The sequence below is a fragment of the Syngnathus floridae genome, chromosome 20 (genome assembly GCF_059516105.1).
Source record: "Syngnathus floridae isolate MCC-2025c chromosome 20, RoL_Sflo_1.0, whole genome shotgun sequence".
NCBI classification, from domain to species: Eukaryota; Metazoa; Chordata; class Actinopteri; order Syngnathiformes; family Syngnathidae; genus Syngnathus; species Syngnathus floridae.
Genome location: NC_142432.1, coordinates 7,279,030 through 7,298,275, shown reverse-complemented (window position 1 = coordinate 7,298,275; position 19,246 = coordinate 7,279,030). Strand labels below are relative to the sequence as shown.

The window sequence follows — 19,246 nt, the reverse complement described above, 5'->3', positions numbered from 1 at the left end:
TTGGAGTGACAGAGATTGTTTGATAAAATTGTTGTTTATAATTATATGGACCTGTGGAATAATTTGAACTGCAACCGCCGTCAGCGGCGCGGTGCACACCCGGCCGTCATTGTTGACATAAAGGATGATTGATGGATTTAATGACTTGGAGTGACACAGATGGTTTGATAATATTGTTGCTTACGTAATAGTTATTTGATATATAATTTATATATCGTTACATGGGCATGTGGAATAATTTGAACTGCAGCCGACATCAGCGGCGCGACGCACACCCAGCATTGTTGACATAAAGGAGGATCGATGGATTGAATGATTTGGAGTGACACAGATGGTTTGATAATATGGTTGCTTATATAATAGTTATTTGATATATAATTTATATTTCGTTATATGGGCCTGTGGAATAATTTGAACTGCAGCCGACGTCAGCGGCGCAGCGCACACCCAGCATTGTTGATATAAAGGAAAATCGATGGATTTAATGATATGGAGTGACACAGATGGTTTGATAATATTGTTGCTTATATAATAGTTATTTGATATATAATTTATGTATCGTTATATGGGCCTGTGGAATAATTTGAACTGCAGCCGACGTCAGCGGTGCGGCGCACACCCGGCATTGTTGACATAAAGGACGATCGATGGATTGAATGATTTGGAGTGACACAGATGGTTTGATAAAGGTGTTATAGTTATTTGGATAACTGTCAATGTTATGTCAGGCCCGTTCTCAGCTCTTCATTAATGTTTGTCACGTTAGCATACCGTATCATTTAGCCTGTTGTTGCTCGTTCATGTTTGTTCTTGGTGTTGGATTTTGTTGAATAAATTTCCCCCAAAATGCGACTTATACTCCAGTGCGACTTATATGTTTTTTTTTCACTTTATTGTGCATTTTATGGCTAATGCGACGTATATTCCGGAGCGACTTTCAGTCCGGAAAATACAGTACACGTTGGTTTTGCTGATTTTGGGAAAATATTGACCCCACGTAACTCGTCGTGGCTTTTCCAGGGCCTTCAGCGTCGAGCCACACCTCATCCCAGCGAACTCAAGGTGATGAAAAAAGTCATTGAGGACCGACGCAACGAAGTGTTTGGGTCCAGGCCCGAAGGAGAAGATCACTCCGCCGACGGACAGGTAACATCAAAGCCTCATCGACGGACGGATTTGATTTTTGTCTTTGCTTTCCTGGAACGATGCCTTGCGCTTTCAGGAAAAACGTCTCAGCGACCTCTCCAATCAGAGCCACGACTCGCAGGTGTCCGACAGCACGCTGTCGGCCACCTCCCACGAGGAGAGGCGAGACGCCGCCGTGCCCTCCCAAAGGGAGGACCTTGTGGACGGACACTCTCATCATGAGGACGAAGAACTGGATGACATGGAGGTGGAGTATATTGAGGTGATTACATCAGCTAAGCCTTAACCTTTGTCCGCCAGAGGGCTGTGGTTGCCAAAACTCGATTAATTTCCCAGCCCAACATTTTTCTATCCATAAACTCTTGATCCGTCTTCTGCTTCCAGCCCACTGTGCACTTTGCCGAGGAGCCCATTATCCGCAGTGACGACGCCGAGGAAGACGGCGAGAGGAGCGACGAGGACGACGACAGGCCGCCCTTCCCGGCCGAGAAGCAGCGGCTCATCCGGAAGGACACGCCACACTACAAGAAGCACTTCAAGATCACCAAGCTGCCCAAACCTGAGACGGTGGTGGCCCTGCTGCAGGGCTTCAACCCCGACGGCCTCGGCTTGGACGAGCGGGACGGGCACGAGGAGGATGAGGAAGACGAGGGCGTCAGCACCCCTCGCTTAACTCGCAGGATGGAGACTTCGGAGCTGCAAGACAGCCGATATCATGTCAACTCCAGTCAAGTCAAGGTAGGATGACATTGTTGTGCTTTTTAGACGCACAACATATTTGTGTACACAATACAAATCCTTCATGTTGGGCTAAATCTCACCAAGCGTGCGACGATGACAAATGATGTTGGGGAACCCCCCACCCCACCCTTTCCTACCCCGCCAAGCCGAGCAGCTTCAGGCTGGATCTCTCGCTCTGCCACATCACCACTAAAGCGCCACTAAACGTTTCATCGCACATGTGAGCAGTAACGGCTTTCAATGAATTAATGGCGTCATTTCACACGCTTTGTGTGTTGCGTGCGTGTGTCGATATTCAAAATAAGCAATTATTTGTTTGCGGGATTTCTGCTGATTCCTTAATGTAATTAAAATGATCAGTCTGTGTGCGCGTGTGTGTCTGTGTGTATGTGCGCCTCAGACCAACCAGAAGATGTTCAGGCAGAGTTGGAGTGCGATCTGTGTCGTCCCTGAGTTTTTTTTATTTTTTTTTTATTTTTATTATTTTTTTTTTTTTTTGGGGGACATTCAGTAAGGCAATTTCAAAAACCTATTAGACGCCTTTGTTATTTATTTTGTTTGTTTTTGCCTCCTCTCGTCGGCTTTTGCTTTTTCTTGGTCTCTCCATCTCTGCCGGTGTTGACTTCTGGTGGCTGGGATGGTGCGAGCGGCGCTTTGTCAAATAAGTGACTTTTTTTTTTTAAGGGGTGTTTTTGGAATGAATGTGAGCCTGTTTTGGGGGGGGCCTAACTAATCCGCATGCTTGTCGCTGGTTCCTGTCCCTAACAGGGGGTGTCATTTGATCAAGTCAATAATCTGCTGATTGAACCTGCTCGAATTGAGGAGGAAGAGGTCTGTACCTTTGCTTCCCTGTCTACTTTTTTGTCGCACGCCCGCTCACACGAATCCAGGATAGCTGATCACTAGCTAGATAACCGCTAACCCGCCGCCTTCCAGTGAGTGTGGCAGAACCTGAATACAGACCAAAAAAAATTGTGTCCACCATTCCTGTTGTATTATTAATAGTTCTATATCACACACCCCAAAATATGCATGAATTATTCCAGCATCATGTTCTGCCACATTTACTGCCGTCTTCCTGCTTCCCGCCGCTTTGCTCCTTTTCTTGGCGTGTCTACGCTTGGTCGGGACGTCGGCATCCCTGAGTTTTGTTTTTGGTACACTGCACCAGAACAGCACCAGCCCACTGGATGAAAGCAGACCATCATAAAATTGTGTGTCTTGAGCGTGTTATTGTTTTGGTTCGTGGATACTATGTCGAATGGATTTTCAACGCCGTAGCATGTTTTTTTTTTTTTTTTTTTTTTTTTTTTTTTTTTTTTTGTTAGTCTCAAAATGTACTTTTCTGTACTCCTCCTTTACACCCGTCCTATTTATGCATGGCTTGTGAACAGATTTTATATGTACTCCACTCCAAAAAAAAAAGAATATCGGGCTTTGCGGTGCAATTTCAGAATGAGCCCGAAACGCATTGTAATCATTCGGTTCCACTTGGCGCTGTTGCGTGTTTTTGATTGGGCCTCATCGCGTTGCAGTACACCTTAACCATCCAACGGCAAACGGGCGGCCTCGGCATCAGCATCGCCGGCGGGAAAGGCTCCACGCCATACAAGGGGGACGACGAGGTCAGTCCGGGGATAGGAAACACAAAATGAGATGGAGATGTTTTAAATCATATTTTCTCTTTGACTTTAGGGGATCTTCATCTCCAGAGTTTCGGAGGAAGGTCCTGCGGCCAGAGCAGGAGTCAAAGTGGGAGACAAGTTGCTAGAGGTACAGAACAGTGATTGAACATCAAATCAAATAAGAAAATATTAAATTCAAGTTTATGGCCGGCGTCAGGTGAACGGCGTGGACCTGCACGAGGCTGAGCACCACACGGCCGTGGAGGCCCTGCGTAGCTCTGGCGCCGCCGTCTCCATGACTGTGCTTCGTGAGCGCATGGTGGAGCCGGAGAACGCCATCACCACCACGCCGCTCCGGCCCGAGGACGACTATTTCCCGCGGGAGAGGCGTAGTGGCAGCGGGCTGGGTGAGGGCGGCCACGGACAGGGGGCCGGGTACGGACCTCTGCAGCGCCTCTCCGCCTGCCTGGTGCGCAATGACAGGGGGCTGGGCTTCAGCATTGCCGGCGGGAAGGGCTCCACGCCATACCGCACTGGAGACATGGTGAGACAACTTGGATTTTTTTTTTTTTTTTTTTTTAACCCTGACCTCAGTTGTGGAGTGTGTGAGGACCATGTTTAATTTTTTTTTATCATTTCCCATCGAAAATGTATTAATGTAAATGGAAAAAATTAAATACTGCACATAACATGAATGAGTCTGTCCACTAAGCAGTATTTGCTAAATCAATACCCCCCCCCCCCAAAAAAATAGTGTGTTCGTCGTAACTGACCTGCTCCAATTCCGGCCACGACATTACTCCGTCGTCACCAGGGAGACAGAGATATGAATAGCAAGCCCCGGACACATGATAGGTTCACCGTAAGTGGACGGGGTGGTCTAGGCTCAAATTATGGCCAGCCGATGTCCGTGGGTTGGGGGGGGGGGTTTCCCCTTTCTGTCAAACCCGAGTGAAAACGACAACTTTGAGGAGTTTGACGTGGCTCTGGCTGTAAGTCAAAATGTTTGCTCATGCGTGTGTTGACATACACATGGGTTTCATCATATTTGATCCGGCCGACGGTTCAGCGCGTTCCGTCTGGTCAGTTTGATCTGCCGAGGAACATTTCAACATGGACCTGCTTTGCTTTTAGGGGATCTACATTTCTCGCATTGCGGAGGGGGGAGCAGCCCACCGAGACAGCACGTTACGGATAGGCGACAGGGTCATCTCTGTGAGTAGCACCAGCAACTTTCTCTTCGTCCTTCCTCCAGCAGTTTCTACTTTCTTTCCTCCCTGTTCCTACCTTTTGCTGTTCGCTCTTGCGTTACCTCCCTGCCTTGAGCGTCGGCGGTGGTGGGCGCAGTGTCGCTGCCTCAGCCGACGGTAAGCGGCGATACTGTCGGGCCAGCGCTGACCTCTGCTTGTCTGCTGAAAGCTTATCGGCCGGCGTTCTGATGAACTGTTTGCCTTTGTTGACTTAAAAGCAAATCTTTTGGAGTCTGCGCACTCCCACTTGTGTTTTAAGATAAAGGCAAGCGGCAGGGAAATAGTTCACGTTATTCAAGTCAGGCTCCTGCTTGCTCGCTGTCTACCCGCTTTTCTTCTGAGACTCATTTCCAAGAGCCGAAATTCAAAACCATACATCATGTCAGTAAATTATCTATAAATTCAAACACTAACATATAGTGGAGAGCACCGACACACACCAGAAGGAGCAATACAATGAACTGAGTTCCAGCATTAAATATTTATTATTTGTTTTTTATTTATTTTTCCATTATGATTTTTTTTTGCATCTATATTTATTTGTTTGTTTATTTATTTATTCATTATTTATTTATTTATTTATTCATTCATTCATTTATTTACATCCTTCATGTTTTTTTTTTATAAAGTGCAACATTATAGACAATTTTTTCCATTTAAAAAAATAAAATAAAAAACAACCAAACACAAAACTCCGGTTGTTTGTCACTGCGAATCCAGATCAATGGTGTAGACATGACAGAGGCCAGACATGACCAGGCAGTAGCGCTCCTTACCGGCACCTCACCCACTATCGCCCTCCTGGTGGAGCGAGACCCCAACGCGCCGCGCTCTCCGGGCCTGTCCCGGCAGCGGCCCCACTCCCCGCCGCCCCCAGAGCCCTCTGACTCTCCTGACCAAGAGGAAGACGGCCTGCAAGGGAACCACCTAGGCCGCGTGGAGGATGAGTACCCCATTGAGGTAAGGGGCAGGGCCACCTGCAAAGTTGCCGACGGGTCACGTGACATACCGATTAGAGCCTTAATACATTTTTCTATTTGGCTTGGCCGCGATACTTGCTGCTGTCCAGTTCGAAAGAGGATGGCGCATGGTATGAAATCGAATCGTGGAATGGATTGTAGAGTAAATAGCTTAAATAGTCCAGACATTTCCTAACCAGGGTATATGCATACCGGTTTAGTGTGGTGCTTCGATGTTATGTATGCGTGTACCCCGCTTAGCATCAACAATAGAAACAACCCAAAATAGAATCCTTTACATCCCCCAGCAAACCTATCCGTTTGAATTCTTTCATTGGATTCAAATGATCTGCTTTGACAGGAAGTGACGCTGGTCAAGTCAGGCGGTCCCCTCGGCCTGAGCATCGTCGGGGGCAGCGACCACGCCAGCCACCCCTTCGGCATCAACGAACCCGGCGTGTTCATCTCAAAGGTAAACAAACAAATTGCTTTCCATCCAGAGTGAAACCGTGAAGACTCCCAAACATTTTTAACGAGGACTGATCTCGCAGGTGATCCCCCACGGCTTGGCGTGCCAAAGCGGCTTGCGCGTGGGCGACCGCATCCTGGAGGTGAACGCCATCGACCTGCGCCACGCCACCCACCAGGAGGCTGTGCGGGCGCTGCTGTCCAACAAGCAGGAGATCCGCATGGTGGTGCGCAGAGATCCCTCGCCGCCAGGGATGCAGGTCGGTGCCGCCCGTCAACTCGCACGAGTGGTGTGTTGGCAGAGATGCCGACGGAAGTGTTTTTCCATCGTCTTCTCCAGGAAGTTGTCATCCATAAGCAGCCGGGGGAGAAACTGGGGATCAGTATACGCGGAGGAGCTAAAGGCCATGCGGGAAATCCTTTTGACTCCACTGATGAGGGCATCTTCATATCCAAGGTAGCCAAGGCGTACGTTGTTTTAGCTAGCACTACCTTGCCTTGCTAGCTTAGCTTAGTAGCTGATTGTATGTATGTTACACATGACATGTGATCTTTCAAAACAAGGTGAGCTCCAGTGGCGCGGCCGCCCGGGACAGCCGGCTGCAGGTGGGCATGCGCATCCTGGAGGTGAACAACCATAGCCTGCTGGGCATGACACACACGGAGGCCGTGCGAGTGCTGCGGGCCGTGGGCGACTCGCTGGTCATGCTGGTGTGCGAAGGCTTCGATCCGCGCAAAGTGCCCGCCGCCGAGTCTGTTCCCAACCAGGAGCCTTATGTTCGTAAAAAAAAAAAAAATTAGGCATTTAATATGACTGCTTTCTTAACGGGCTCAATTGAATCTGTGTCCTCAGGCGTCTCCCGGCATCATCGCCAACCCTTTTGCGTCAGGCATCGTCCGCAAGAACAGTATGGAGAGCATCTCTTCTATAGACCGAGACCTGAGCCCTGAGGAGGTGGACATCATGCTAAAGGTACAAACACAAACAAGGGCTTTTTTTTTAGCAGTGCACTTTGGCTCGATAATGATCATTAAAGTTTAAAAATATTTTTTATGATTCATTGTCTTGAAATAATATCTATTTGTCTGACATTTAGTGACAGGCAGGAACAATTTTATGTGTTTCCACTAGAGGGCAGAAGGCGCCACATTAACCCCGTGTCCGTCCTCTCCATCTTTTACCACTTTTACAGACAAATAACAAATTTGCGGTAAAGTAAATTTTACACTGACAGAAGTAAATCTACGAGTAAATTGAAACAAAATCGTCATTATTTCAGTGTATATTTTTTTTGTGGGTGCCAGTATGCGCTAGGCCCGAATCACAAGTCCCTCACAAGTGTTTCGGGAAACCAGGAAGTCATTAGCATGCATTACAAGGGGTGACTTTTTACGGTATTTTTTGCCAGTCATCAACATACCGGGAATGGCTTCGGCGCGGCCAAGTGGAGGCGTGAATCAAATGTTTTTGTTCAGCATTTTTTTGTGTGCGCGCCCCGGCAGCAATTCAGCCTCAGCGTCAGTTTTACTGCCCCGCCGCGCTCATGCATCAGAGCACCCTAAAGCAGTCCTTTACCCAGAGTGAAGGCGTGTAGAATTGACTGGAGCTCGCGCACACTTAAAAGATCGCCCGCCACTCTTCTTCCAGGAGTCTGAGATGGTGAGGGAGACGTCCGAGTGGGAGAAGGAAGAGATGGAGAAAGTGGTGAGTTGATCGAGGAGCGCCATCGCTTAAGTCTACAATGTGATTGAAAAGTAAATTCTCAAATAGTAATTTTATGTTTGAAAAGTAAACTTTCAAATAGTAATTTTATGTTTGGAGACAAAATTTTATGTAACAAAAAAAACCTACAATTTGTAAATATTTTTTCAGTGTTTTAAAATAGGGAGTCTGTCTATTTGCACGATATCGCACCTCGCATGCTTTTTCTTCTCCCAAAGTGAACGAATGATTCTATACTTGATTCTGTTCTCTCTCTCTCTCTCTCTCTCTCTCTCTCTCTCTCTCTCTCTCTCTCTCTCTCTCTCTCTCTCCTGCTCTGTCCTTTTTGGGCGTGCGTGAAATCCTCCCATCATTCCTTGTGTGCCGCCGCTTTTTTTTGCTTTCGCTGTTATTTCACCTCCCATCACCTGTGTGTGCGTGTTTCTGTGGACTTCCTCCTTCCGCACTGTCCTTCCTTCCTTCCTTCCTTCCTGTCCGGGTTGAAGGAGCGTATGCGTTTGGAGCGAGAAGAGGCGACTCGCCTGCTTGAAGAAGAGACCGAGGTGAGACAATCCTGGATGCTGCTTGGAGTTCAGCGCGGGAAATTACATGTTAATTATAGATATGGTGAAGAGCTTTTTCACTTTTTGGTAAATTCATGCTCGAAGGAAAATCTTTCTAATTATGGACAAATTCAACAGATTTACCATTTCACAATTTTATTTATGTATTCATTAATTCATTCACTTTTTAAATTGTATTTTTTTATATAATTTATTTTTATGTATTTATTTTTCTGGGAGAAGTCTGTTTTTGGAGAGAGAGAAATAATTTTACATTTTCCAACATTTTCCAATTCAGTTTTTTGTTGTGCTTTGTAGAATATCGGCACTGGACCTTTAAAACTGGACTACAAAACGCTGGCAGCGCTACCCACCACTAGCCTACAGAAGATCAACAGAGTAAGTTTTTAAACAGCATTCACCTACTTAAGGAAGTCCCCATGTTAACGTCTTGTCCTCTTGAACCCGCCATTTGCTCTGTTTGTAACCCCCCACCCCTAAATCTAACATGGCCGACCTTCCTTGTTCCAAGAACACGTCCCCCTTTTGGAGGGCTCATGAAATGAATTGACCAAAGGACATGGGTGCTGTTTTATAAGCTAGTATAGCGTGTATGCAAGATTGGGGGGAAGGGGGGACAGCTGCCCCCTCTTGGGATATTTTAAACCTGCATCTGACGCTCTGAAGTGGACGCAGGCCACTTTAAGTGGGCGGAGTAGAGGGTCCAGACATTTGGGAAGGGTTTTTGTCCCACTTTGACTTCCAAGTGGGCTTACATTGACTTGGACGTTGACAGACACCCCAACCAGAAACTCTACAGTAGGTATGAAAATAGCTGTCCTGCGGGATTTGATCGTTTTTTTGTTGTTTTTTTTGTTATTATGAAAGATAAATTCCTTTGAATTGACTTGAGTTGAATCAACACCTCGTGTGCCGCATAGCTTTTCCACTTTTTCCCCATTCCTCTTCCTCTTGCTGTCTGGCTTTCAGTTCTCTCCTTCTCTAAATCCAACCGTCCCCATGGAGGCCCCCTTGAAAGCCCACTACGGCGCCCCGTTAGAGCCTCTGGGCTACAGCTTAAACCACCCCCCAAACCCCCACGTGGAGCCAACATCCTCCCCCAGTTTGTTCTCCTCCAAAGAAGACAGCGTCGGCTCGACGGCGATTCTGAATTTATCAGAGGAAGGCGAGGAGTCTCTGGTGGACTTGCAGCCCATCTGCTTCAAGGAGAATCCCTTTTTAGTGGCCAACCGCAAAGGCAAAGGTCTGCCACCTGGCCAGCAAATCCTTTCGGGACCGCCGGTGGGCTACGGGAAGCGAGGCCAACTTCAGACTCGGTTGTTCAGCAAGGCAAGCCTCTTTTTGGCTAGGTGTGCTGTGGAGCCGGCATGTTGAGTGAACCGCCCTTTATTGCGGGGGAAACGTTCCGGACTCACCCGCGGTTGGTGAAAGTTGCCACTCACTTTTGTTTCCCTTTTGAAAGACACACGCTTTTTTTGCCTTGTGTGTCCGGCAGCATACTTTGCAATGTGTTCACTCCCTGGTCAAGATAGGCTGGAATGCGTGTGGCGACAGCTGCGGTGGCCACTTTGGACTGTTTGAGGCCGGCAAGACCCCGCAAACAAAGTGCATGTCCTTTGCAAGCTTGAATTTTGCTAGATGAGACTAACCGATGAATCGCCATGTCTACTTACGATGTCGTGTTCCTCTCAGATTATAAAAGTGGAGGGATCCCATTGGTGTGCAAATTCCCTCTAATTCTCGAGCCACTCTTTTCTTGTCAAGATGAGCACTGCTGTACTAAAATTCACATTAGCTAATTTAGTAATGCTATATTATATATATTTTATAATATGTAATCTATATTATGTATAATATATTTATTCATTATAGCTAGTTAGACTGTATTGTAATGACGAGTCATTCCCTGACGCCCACGTCACTCACCAGGCCCCTCCTTTTAAAGTCATACACACTCCAAAGTGACGGCAGGACACTACAGGAGTGACCCCAAGTAGTTTAAAATAATTACCTGCGTCTTATCTTCCAGACTCCTTCGTCTGATTACGCCAGGACCGAGAGTCCAATCAGAGAAACCTCCTACTCGCCGACCATCCAGCCGGTGAGCACTGAGCCAACCTCCACATCATTTGCATTCACGTCAGCTTTTTTTTCAGCTTTCCTGGCCATGAGTTCCTTTTGACTTTGACACCCACCTCCCCTCCCCCCCCCATCTTAGCCCAGCCACCACTCTTCCGACAGCTCCCTGTGTTCTGGCAGGGAGACCCGCTTCGTAAGTGGGGGCCCCACACTCCCGCCCCAAAAACTGTTTGTCTACTTTTTTTTTTTTATTTTGTCCTTCGGAAGCCTGTTGTTTATAAATGGCGCATGGAGTTAATGAATTGGTGCCTCCCCCCCCACCCCCCACACACACACTCATCCTCATAATTTCTTTCATAGGCAAGCATTCATTTCACCTCCACCCCCAACACCAAGGACAACACTTCACCCTCTGTGAGTTCCACTTTGCCGTAGAAAGCGCCATCAATTCCTGCCCGGTGCCTCACACTCTCTTTTTTGTGTCCGCAGACTCGACCGGGCGCCATCCTGCCTGTCGGGCGCATGCGGCCCAGCACCTCACCGGCCACTCCGGACGGCTCCGGCCTCAGCCCCTTCCAGCATGGCCCCTCCCCTTTCAACTCTCAATCCTCTGTAAGACCCCTCACCTCCTCCTAGGGCCGTGTTCTTTATTCCGTATCCTTCATGTCCATGTACTAGCGTGACAGTTCAGCACAGGACAGGAACGACATATCAAGGATATGGAATAAACGCTCAAACAAACTTTCCATACCTGCACCTGATTCGGAGCCGAGGTGCAAAAAAAAAAGGACATTCGAAACGAACCAAAGAAAAAGGATTTGATTGTGTACATGCCTTAATTCTTCTGATATATGTCCCAAGTCTTCCTGGTTTGAGCTTCGTAAGCCCGACTGTCTTGTCTTTTCTCCCCTTCGTTTTCCACACGCACAACCAGCCGTCATGCTGTTCACCCGTCCACTCTCATAGTCGACTTGGTTAGGATTTTCATCGTCTACCCTCTCGTTTGTCATCTTCCTCTCCTTCCCCACGACACCTTCGCCATCCCCCCCACCCATCCCTATCCCTGCAGCCTCGCGGTCCCTCCCCCACCTCGCACTACGAGTTGCCCATGAACGCCAAGCAGGTGTACAAGGCGTTTGCCGCCGTGCCTCGCTCGCTGGCGGTGCAAGAGCCGGAGCAGGTAGGCTCAAGTCATGGTGCTGCGTCGCCATGATAACGCATGCTGTGTCCTCCCCCCCACCCCAAGGCGCCTGTGACGTGCTGTGATGTGTGGAATGCGACCATCGGTTTCATACTTGTCGACATCGGCTTGTTTTCATCCGTCCTGTACACTCCGTGTGTTGCACGGTCTTTAATATCCATTTGTTTTATAAATTTGTCACTCTTTTCCCCTTTTTGTGAATGGCGTATATTTGCCTGCCCCATATCAGTCATTGTCCCATCCTCATTTTGTTTAGCCCTAAAAAAAATGTCTCTGTCAATTAGGACTTGTATGGTGTGAGGAACAATTTCCATCCCAAGCAGCCTTCTCCAGAGGTGAGTCGTGAATTTTAATTGGTGTACTTTATGAATGATGAAAAGCCGCCAGCGACTAATCCACACAGACAAGTTTCTCTATAGATGCCACAAGGTGGCAGCAAAGCAGTACTTGTGTCTAAACGACACCGAGATTGTATTTAAAGCTTTTACGCCTTCCCGCTCGTGTGGCCCTTTTAGCCCGAGTTGAACAACGACGTGTTTGAGGAGGGGGACAGCGGGTCCGTCAAAGCGGCGGCCCGCTCCGCCCTCTCGCCCGACCGTTGGGAGTATACCAATATGGCCGCCGTGCCTCGCATCTCCAGGCCGTCCCTGGACACGCAGGTAGCCGCCGCCAGCAGCCCTGCTTAGGTGGTGTGCTTGGTCTGGCTGGTGGCGGGCTCCGAGGCTGCATTGGCCATCTTTTAATTTGTTTTGTTTTTTCAGGGGGGGCTGAGTTCATTTCGTGTTTGCTCCCTGCTGCTTGATCTTTCAAATCCTGCCGCATCAACATATTTTGGCCATGTAGAAACTTGGAGCTCTGATAGTATTTGATGCTTCCGAACCCTTGCAGAGTCCGTCACCCAGCGGCAAGGACAGCCCCGAGCAGCGCTCCTTCCGGGACCGGCAGAAGTACTTTGAGATCGACGTGAAGCAGCAGACACCCGAAAAGCCCAAACCTCGCGTCTCGCTCGTCGGGGAGGACGACCTCAAGAAGATGAGAGAGGAAGAAGGTTGGTCCTTTTGTGCGTTTTCTCTCTTCACGGTTCACTCCCCGCTCAAAAACGCCACCTACCGTTTGTTTGAACGCAGAGCGTAAATTTGAACAGCGAGCACGCGAGTACCTGCTGGACGAAGAGGACGAGGACGACGAGGAGGACCTGGCCAAGCATGTGGCGCAGATGAAGGCGACGGGCAAGGTGCTGCTGGACGGAGTCGAGTACGACGTGGAGCCCGTGTTGCGGCCAAGCTACGGCGCAAGTTCACGGTACAAACTTGTTGATGTTAAAAGGAGACATTGTGTGTGTGGTTTTTTTATTTTTGATTCTGTCACCGTGTTCCTCCCTGTAGGCCTTCGTCAGTGGAAAGCAAAGGAGACACGGCGAGGAATTCCTTGGATGACAGCTTCAGACTGGCGCAGCGTCCCAATTCCATGACTGGGTAAGCCAGCACTCAATTCCAAGGGTGCTGCCAGTGTCTTCACGTGCTTTCTCCCCGCAGTTTGACCCATGCGTACACCAGTGACTCGTCGGCGGCGGCTCCCATTCGCACTGCCAAAGCCGAGCGCCGGCACCAGGAGAGGCTCCGCATGCAGAGTCCGGAGCTGGCCGTGGCCGTGGACAAGGACCTCTCCCCCGCCGAGAAACGAGCCCTGGAGGCCGAGAAGAGAGCCATGTGGAGAGCAGCACGGTAAATGAAGACAAGAAACCCCCTATACGCAATTTGAGTATTTTTGATTTTTTTTTTCCCCCCTGTGAAACCTTTCCTGGTCGCTGAAAAACTCAACGACAGCGGTGCCCCGAGATACGACTTTTAATATGATCTATGACCACACTTGTAACTTAAACCCATCCTTCATCAATCAATGTAATGTGAATGCCATTCAGCCATGTCCCAAAATATTGATTTAAGTTGCATCTGAAGGCACGCACCACTGTTGTCACTATTTTCGACGTTTTTTTCCCCCCCACTTTCCTCTCTCTGTCCTGGTGATCTTTCCTTCATCCCACTTGGTCTTGGTCACACCCGGGGGCGGGGGGGGCTCAGGCCTTTAGACTTGGAGGACGATGTTAGGCACTATGAGCAGGACCTGGCCAAGAGGCTCTACCAGGCTCGAGTGAGGGCCTCTGACGGCACATCAGCCGCTGCCTCCCAGCTCAGGTCTGCCAGCGGGAGGTATGAGCATGGCATCGTGGGGGGAGGGGGGGCTTAGCGCTCCTTGCACGTCTTTCCCACCTCATCCATGTCCTCTTTGTGCCTTGCTGTTTCCGTTTGTACTAATGCACACTTGCCTGCAAGCAAGTTTGTGTGTGCAATCCTTTTCCTGGAATGCGTCTTTAGTTTGGGATTCTGGCATTCCCGGGAGCACCGCGTCTATTCGCAGCTTGTCTTGAACTCTGTCAAATAACTCAGCAAACATCCAGATTTGAAATGATTGCCACCCACCCACATGTGTGTGTGCGCGTGCCTCACCCGCCTTGCCTGACATGTGTGCGCGTTGCCCTCTTGGCAGGATGAAGTCTCTGGAGCAGGATGCGCTCAAAGCTCAGATGGTCATCGCCAAGTCTCGGGACGGCAAGAAACGAAGTACCCTGGACCAGCTGGCTGAGTCGCCTTCGCCGGCGCCCACACCCTCACCGGCGCCCACGCCCTCGCCCACCCCGATGGAAGGTAAGAAAATGTTTAAGATGATGACTTTGTCATCCAATTTCATCTTGTCTTTCACTTCCTTGTCTCCCAGAGCTCACCAGTCCTCGGATGCTAACCTCTCCGGGCAGACTGGTAAGTCATCCAAAAAGAAGTTTCGAGCCACTTTTTGCTACTCCTGGTTAAAAAAATTTGACACCTATTAAAGGGAATTATAAGAAGCGATTTGCTTCCTTGGCAGTTAGGAATCCACACGTGTTCCCTCCACTCCATCACACGCTTTCACCGCCACCTCCACACAAATCCCCCACCGTTGCTCGTTACTGTATCCATCCATCCCTCCTCTCCTCTTCCATCCTGCCTTGCCATCCTTCCAGTCCCTGTCATCAAAGAGATTTGACTACCGCCAGTTTGCTGCCATTCCCTCTTCCAAACCAGCATCCGACGTCCAGGTATCGGCTGCATGCTGAGGCCCCCCCCTCCTTCCCAGCCACGCCTCCTTACCAACCTTGAACCCTTCCTATAGTTTCTCTGAATTAATCCACATAACTTGGCTGGAAGGGTCTCAACAGGGGGGGGATGCGGTGGGAAAAAGGGAGTTCTCATTTGGTGCGCTTGGGGGGGGGGGGTCTTTGCTTGTTTGTCTGCTTTGGTTTATTCGCATTATATGGTGGCTTTTGTTTTTGATACTGTTATAACAAAAGTCAGGTTTCCACCAAGCTGTATGGGTCGGTTCGGTTCGGTTCTACGTGGATTCGGAGACAAGTTGACTTGCCTATGTTTACGATATATAAATTTTTTTAGGGCAGAGAAAAATGAAAGTTGAATTAGATTTTTTTTTTTTTAAATTGAGGTTGGATACAAAAATAGGAAGTTAAGACGTGTCTCAACTTATTTTATAATTTTATGTGAAAGTAAAATACGCAAATGGTAAAAAATGAAGAAAAAAAATACATTGTCAAAGTCATAAATGAATGGAAGTAGAGTAAGAAAATTAGAACAAGTTTTAAAAAAAATGAGGGAAAAATGCTAAAATATTCTAATGTCAAACTATACATTAATACATATATTTAGTATTGTAGTTAAAACATTTAAAATGTGTTTGCTTAGGAAACGGAAGTGAATGGAAGTGTACTTGGTGGAATCAAAGGCTTATGCAACTTTTTTTTGCAAAGCTCCATTTATCTACATTGACTTGGTCGCGCTTTTGTCCCAATGACCTTCTGTGAGCGCCACAAAACTGTCGATCGAGCTTGGTTTCCTAAACTTGCTACTCTGCTCCTTTTCCACTCACCCACGCTTTGTCTCCTCGCAGTCTCCTGACGCAGTGGACGATGTGCAGTTCACCGACGACGACTCGCAGCATCCGGGTGAGTGCGCCTCACGCTCGTTTTGACTTTGCGCTGATGACGACAATTATGATGAAGAAAGCTAGACAAGAGGATGAGTGAGATACGTGTTTCCTGTGCCTTTTGATCCAGGTGTCTACACGGGATAAGACGCCCCTAGTGGTAGGAATGTGTGTGTGCATGTGCGCTCGCAAATGCGATAGTTTAGTGGCCTCATGGTGAAAGCCAGCCCAAATTAACAACATACTAACCAGGAGCGGCTTTGTGAAGCTGCATAGTCACGACACGACAGCCGTGTCATGATTTACTTGATAAAACATACCACGATAACATAAAAAAAATTAAACAGTCTGTGTTTGTCATGATTTTATGCTTCATTACTGATTGACATTCACTTCTGGTGTTTGCACCTTTGCCACCAGAGAGCAGTATAACAGACTTTATAACACACAAAGAAGAGTTTCACAAAAATATGTACAGTATATTTAAATATTTTTTAAATTTAATTATTTATTAAAATTATACTTAATCTGTTATGATTTTGTTGGCGTCTTTCCTTTTTTCCCCCCACTTCTGCTGGTGTTGTAGCGTTGGTAATCTCGCAGGGGATCTTTTCTGCTTTCACCGCCCTCGTTTACAACCTTTTCTCTGAGCCTAATGGTGTGTCTGTGTCTGTGTGTGTGTATTTCCTGTCTAGATCCCACCGCCGGCCCGGAGGCCGAGGTCCCGGTGCCCGCCACCTCGGCCCTTGAGGAGATGGCGCTGTACAGCAACAAACGCAAGCTGCGACAAGGGCGCCGCAGTTTGGAGACGGCCGTGCCCACGTAACACTGCACGTAAAACACATCAGTACACTACACAAGAAGAAGAAGAGTCCATTTACAAAAGACCAAGATAGAGGTCCCTCATATCCAGCCTTGCCTTCAGTCATCATGGAGACCACACTTCCTCCACGCTTCCTCCAGCCCAGCTAACATTCTTTTGTTGGTGTTTTTAGCTTCTTCTTTTTTTTTTTTTTTTTTTTTTTTTTTTAATTAACCTTCCAAAGACAAAAAAGAAGTCCTAGCTGTAACATGTGGAAAAATATTTTGACTAGATTGTAAAATGTTGTTTTTGGAGTGTAAATAATAGTAGATGACATCCTGCTACCTTCACACACACGCAGACTGTTGGGAGCTTAAGAAAAAAAACATATCATGCATCATTGTTGCACTACCTTGCAGATTTTTAACCAAGTAATTTATTGTTTTTATGTAATAATTTTAGGCCCAAGTGAGGCTATTTTATGTATGCAGCAAAATTAGCTGGGCATATTGACACTACTTACAAAAATGTGGGGATATTGGGCTTTCGGGTGGAATCCTAAAATGAATCAAAAATCCATGATAACAGTGCCTCTACAAATTATAGTCATTAAAACAATAGCACTGCAAATACCACCATATTTACCAACATTAAAGTACAGTAGGCTAGAGGGACTAAGTGTTCAAAAATAAAATAATAAAAAAGAGAGACTGAAAAATTAAACAAATTTTGACAGCCACAACTTTATGTAACATGCACGTTTGAACATTAACATTACATTTAAGCATACAGAGAGAAAAAAAAGCCTATTTCAATAATGACTTGATTATAATGTAAAGCATGGAATTTAAAATGAAATTTTAGCTGAAGAGAAAATGTATTTGGAAATGCCACTAACGCAGGAAGTCATAAATGTTTCCGTTTTGCACCCCAAATCCTAATATCCCGATATTATTTTTATGATCATCTGGGAGCCACAACAAGTTGGGTGTTGTTGGGTTTTTTTTTTTTTTTTTAACACAAACGGTACTTTCCCTTCTTTGAACGTAATTCTCTTTGACGTTCTAATCATCATTGAAGTGTTCCGGTGTGATGTGAAGGTAGCGGATGCTTTATTTTTCTGCCCGACGGGGCTAATTTAATAATCTGACGACACTGAGAGATCATTTTTCTTATCATGGTGTGAATAATGTACAAATAAGAATGTGGGCGAGCTAGTGAAAACTGAGCCAATGTGTTGACCAATCGAGCATCTGGGTTTGGACAGCACGTGGGTCACATTTATTCTGTTCATTTTCATGGGAGAGGTTCACTTATCAAAACAAAACAAAATGAAATAAGACCTTCCCTAATGTCATATCAGCTTCTGTATCGGACATTCTGCATCATCAGCGTATTGTTTATTTAACATTTTTAGGTGTTCTAATTCTAGTGGTTCAAGTCATGTTCAAGTTTGCGAATAGCTCTTTTTCCAGTTTACCATAGTTTTTAATTTTTGTTTCCATTTTTTTTCTGTGTGTGCATATTTTCAACTTAATTCAGTTGACTGGCTAACACGTGTGCTAGTTTGTCCTGTTTGACTTGACGTAGTCGGACCGAATGCTATCTTAGTGCTGAACAATGATGGAAAATTAAATTAATTCAAATATCAAATGCTGTAGAGTTATTAGTTACGCTTATGTTTTATACATCAATTTCATTTGTGTAACTTGGAGAAAGAACGTAAGTCTCTTCTCTGTCCAGACCCAGCTGACAGGTTCCATTGCACAGGGCTAAAAGGTGAAACAAAAAGCAAATGTGCTCTCTGCTATTCCTCTCTAAAGACAAATCAGTGGTTTAATTTTTTATAAATAAACATTTTAAAGTCATGAATAAATGTGTCGCTGTTGCTTATTGTGTCGACTAAGTTGTAATGGAGCTCAAATACACACTTTAAAGTCAAAAAAGTCAAAGTCAGCTTTGTCAATTTCTCCACATGCCAAAGACACACAAAGAAACCGAAATTTCGTTCCCCGCTACCCCACGGTGACAAGACATGGCCCACAATAGACAAGTAAACAACAGCGTGCTGAATAAATAATGAATAAATAACACAACAAATAAATAAATAAGAGGAGCAAGTGAGCGTACAGCAGACATTCCAGAAAATAGCGCAACAGTGCCGCACGCTACGCAGAAGGGGGTAGCGAGTTCAGGGTCCTAACAGCCTGGAGAAAGAAGCTGTTGGCGAGTCTGGTGGTGCGGGAGCGCAGGCTCCTGTACCTCTTCCCAGAGGGCAGAAGGTAAAGCAAAGAGTGAGCTGGGTGACTCACATCACTCGCAATCGTGGTTGCCTTGCGGGCCAGATGGGAGGTGTAAATGTCCTTCAGGGAGGGGAGCGAAGCACCAATAATCTTACCAGCCGTATTCACTATGCGCTGCAGGGCCTTCAAGTTCTGTTCAGTGCAGCTACCACCCCAGACAGCGATGCAACTGGTGAGGACGCTCTCAATGGTGCCACGGTAGAATGTAGACAGGACTGCCTGAGGAGCACATGCACGCCTGAGCTTCCGCAGGAAGTATAGGCGGCGCTGAGCTTTCTTTGACAGTGACGCGGTGTTTGCGGACCAGGAGAGGTCCTCACTGATGTGCACCCCCAGGAACTTGGTGCAGCTCAC

General features: G+C 47.0%; 1 protein-coding gene and 1 long non-coding RNA gene across 14 annotated transcripts in view; one reads left to right on the top strand and one right to left on the bottom strand.

Moving 5' to 3' along the window:
* The window catches only part of scrib (scribble planar cell polarity protein), a 28,193-nt gene extending 9,728 nt beyond the window's left edge, over positions 1 to 18,465 (top strand). The window contains exons 13-47 of one of the 11 annotated variants that reach the window (XM_088363029.1): positions 1,021 to 1,146; positions 1,223 to 1,408; positions 1,531 to 1,884; positions 2,656 to 2,718; positions 3,423 to 3,512; positions 3,583 to 3,660; positions 3,730 to 4,056; positions 4,647 to 4,727; positions 5,483 to 5,722; positions 6,083 to 6,193; positions 6,273 to 6,449; positions 6,530 to 6,646; positions 6,754 to 6,966; positions 7,043 to 7,162; positions 7,838 to 7,894; positions 8,398 to 8,454; positions 8,773 to 8,853; positions 9,445 to 9,804; positions 10,505 to 10,576; positions 10,694 to 10,747; positions 10,915 to 10,968; positions 11,044 to 11,166; positions 11,624 to 11,734; positions 12,040 to 12,090; positions 12,271 to 12,414; positions 12,644 to 12,803; positions 12,883 to 13,057; positions 13,141 to 13,230; positions 13,291 to 13,479; positions 13,837 to 13,965; positions 14,303 to 14,460; positions 14,531 to 14,571; positions 14,814 to 14,888; positions 15,752 to 15,806; positions 16,483 to 18,465. In XM_088363029.1, the coding sequence (XP_088219155.1) occupies positions 1,021 to 1,146; positions 1,223 to 1,408; positions 1,531 to 1,884; positions 2,656 to 2,718; positions 3,423 to 3,512; positions 3,583 to 3,660; positions 3,730 to 4,056; positions 4,647 to 4,727; positions 5,483 to 5,722; positions 6,083 to 6,193; positions 6,273 to 6,449; positions 6,530 to 6,646; positions 6,754 to 6,966; positions 7,043 to 7,162; positions 7,838 to 7,894; positions 8,398 to 8,454; positions 8,773 to 8,853; positions 9,445 to 9,804; positions 10,505 to 10,576; positions 10,694 to 10,747; positions 10,915 to 10,968; positions 11,044 to 11,166; positions 11,624 to 11,734; positions 12,040 to 12,090; positions 12,271 to 12,414; positions 12,644 to 12,803; positions 12,883 to 13,057; positions 13,141 to 13,230; positions 13,291 to 13,479; positions 13,837 to 13,965; positions 14,303 to 14,460; positions 14,531 to 14,571; positions 14,814 to 14,888; positions 15,752 to 15,806; positions 16,483 to 16,613 (4,650 nt within the window). In that variant the 3' untranslated portion in view covers positions 16,614 to 18,465. Of the gene's footprint in view, positions 1 to 1,020; positions 1,147 to 1,222; positions 1,409 to 1,530; positions 1,885 to 2,655; positions 2,719 to 3,422; positions 3,513 to 3,582; positions 3,661 to 3,729; positions 4,057 to 4,646; positions 4,728 to 5,482; positions 5,723 to 6,082; positions 6,194 to 6,272; positions 6,450 to 6,529; positions 6,647 to 6,753; positions 6,967 to 7,042; positions 7,163 to 7,837; positions 7,895 to 8,397; positions 8,455 to 8,772; positions 8,854 to 9,444; positions 9,805 to 10,504; positions 10,577 to 10,693; positions 10,748 to 10,914; positions 10,969 to 11,043; positions 11,167 to 11,623; positions 11,735 to 12,039; positions 12,091 to 12,270; positions 12,415 to 12,643; positions 12,804 to 12,882; positions 13,058 to 13,140; positions 13,231 to 13,290; positions 13,480 to 13,836; positions 13,966 to 14,302; positions 14,461 to 14,530; positions 14,572 to 14,813; positions 14,889 to 15,751; positions 15,807 to 15,917; positions 15,948 to 16,482 lie in introns of all 11 variants that reach the window. The other 10 variants (XM_088363024.1, XM_088363018.1, XM_088363026.1 and 7 more) reach the window with 10 other exon arrangements.
* On the bottom strand, positions 621 to 4,963 carry LOC148381118 (uncharacterized). Of its 3 annotated transcripts, none has more exons than XR_015854588.1 (4): positions 4,543 to 4,963; positions 4,286 to 4,450; positions 2,908 to 4,045; positions 621 to 2,838 (listed from the first exon to the last, which is right to left on the bottom strand). It is a non-coding gene; the product is annotated as an uncharacterized LOC148381118 (long non-coding RNA). The 3 variants fall into 3 exon arrangements; XR_015854589.1 differs by having other exon boundaries at positions 626 to 1,842; positions 2,727 to 4,045; XR_015854587.1 differs by having other exon boundaries at positions 623 to 4,045.
* Positions 18,466 to 19,246: the final 781 nt, after the last annotated feature.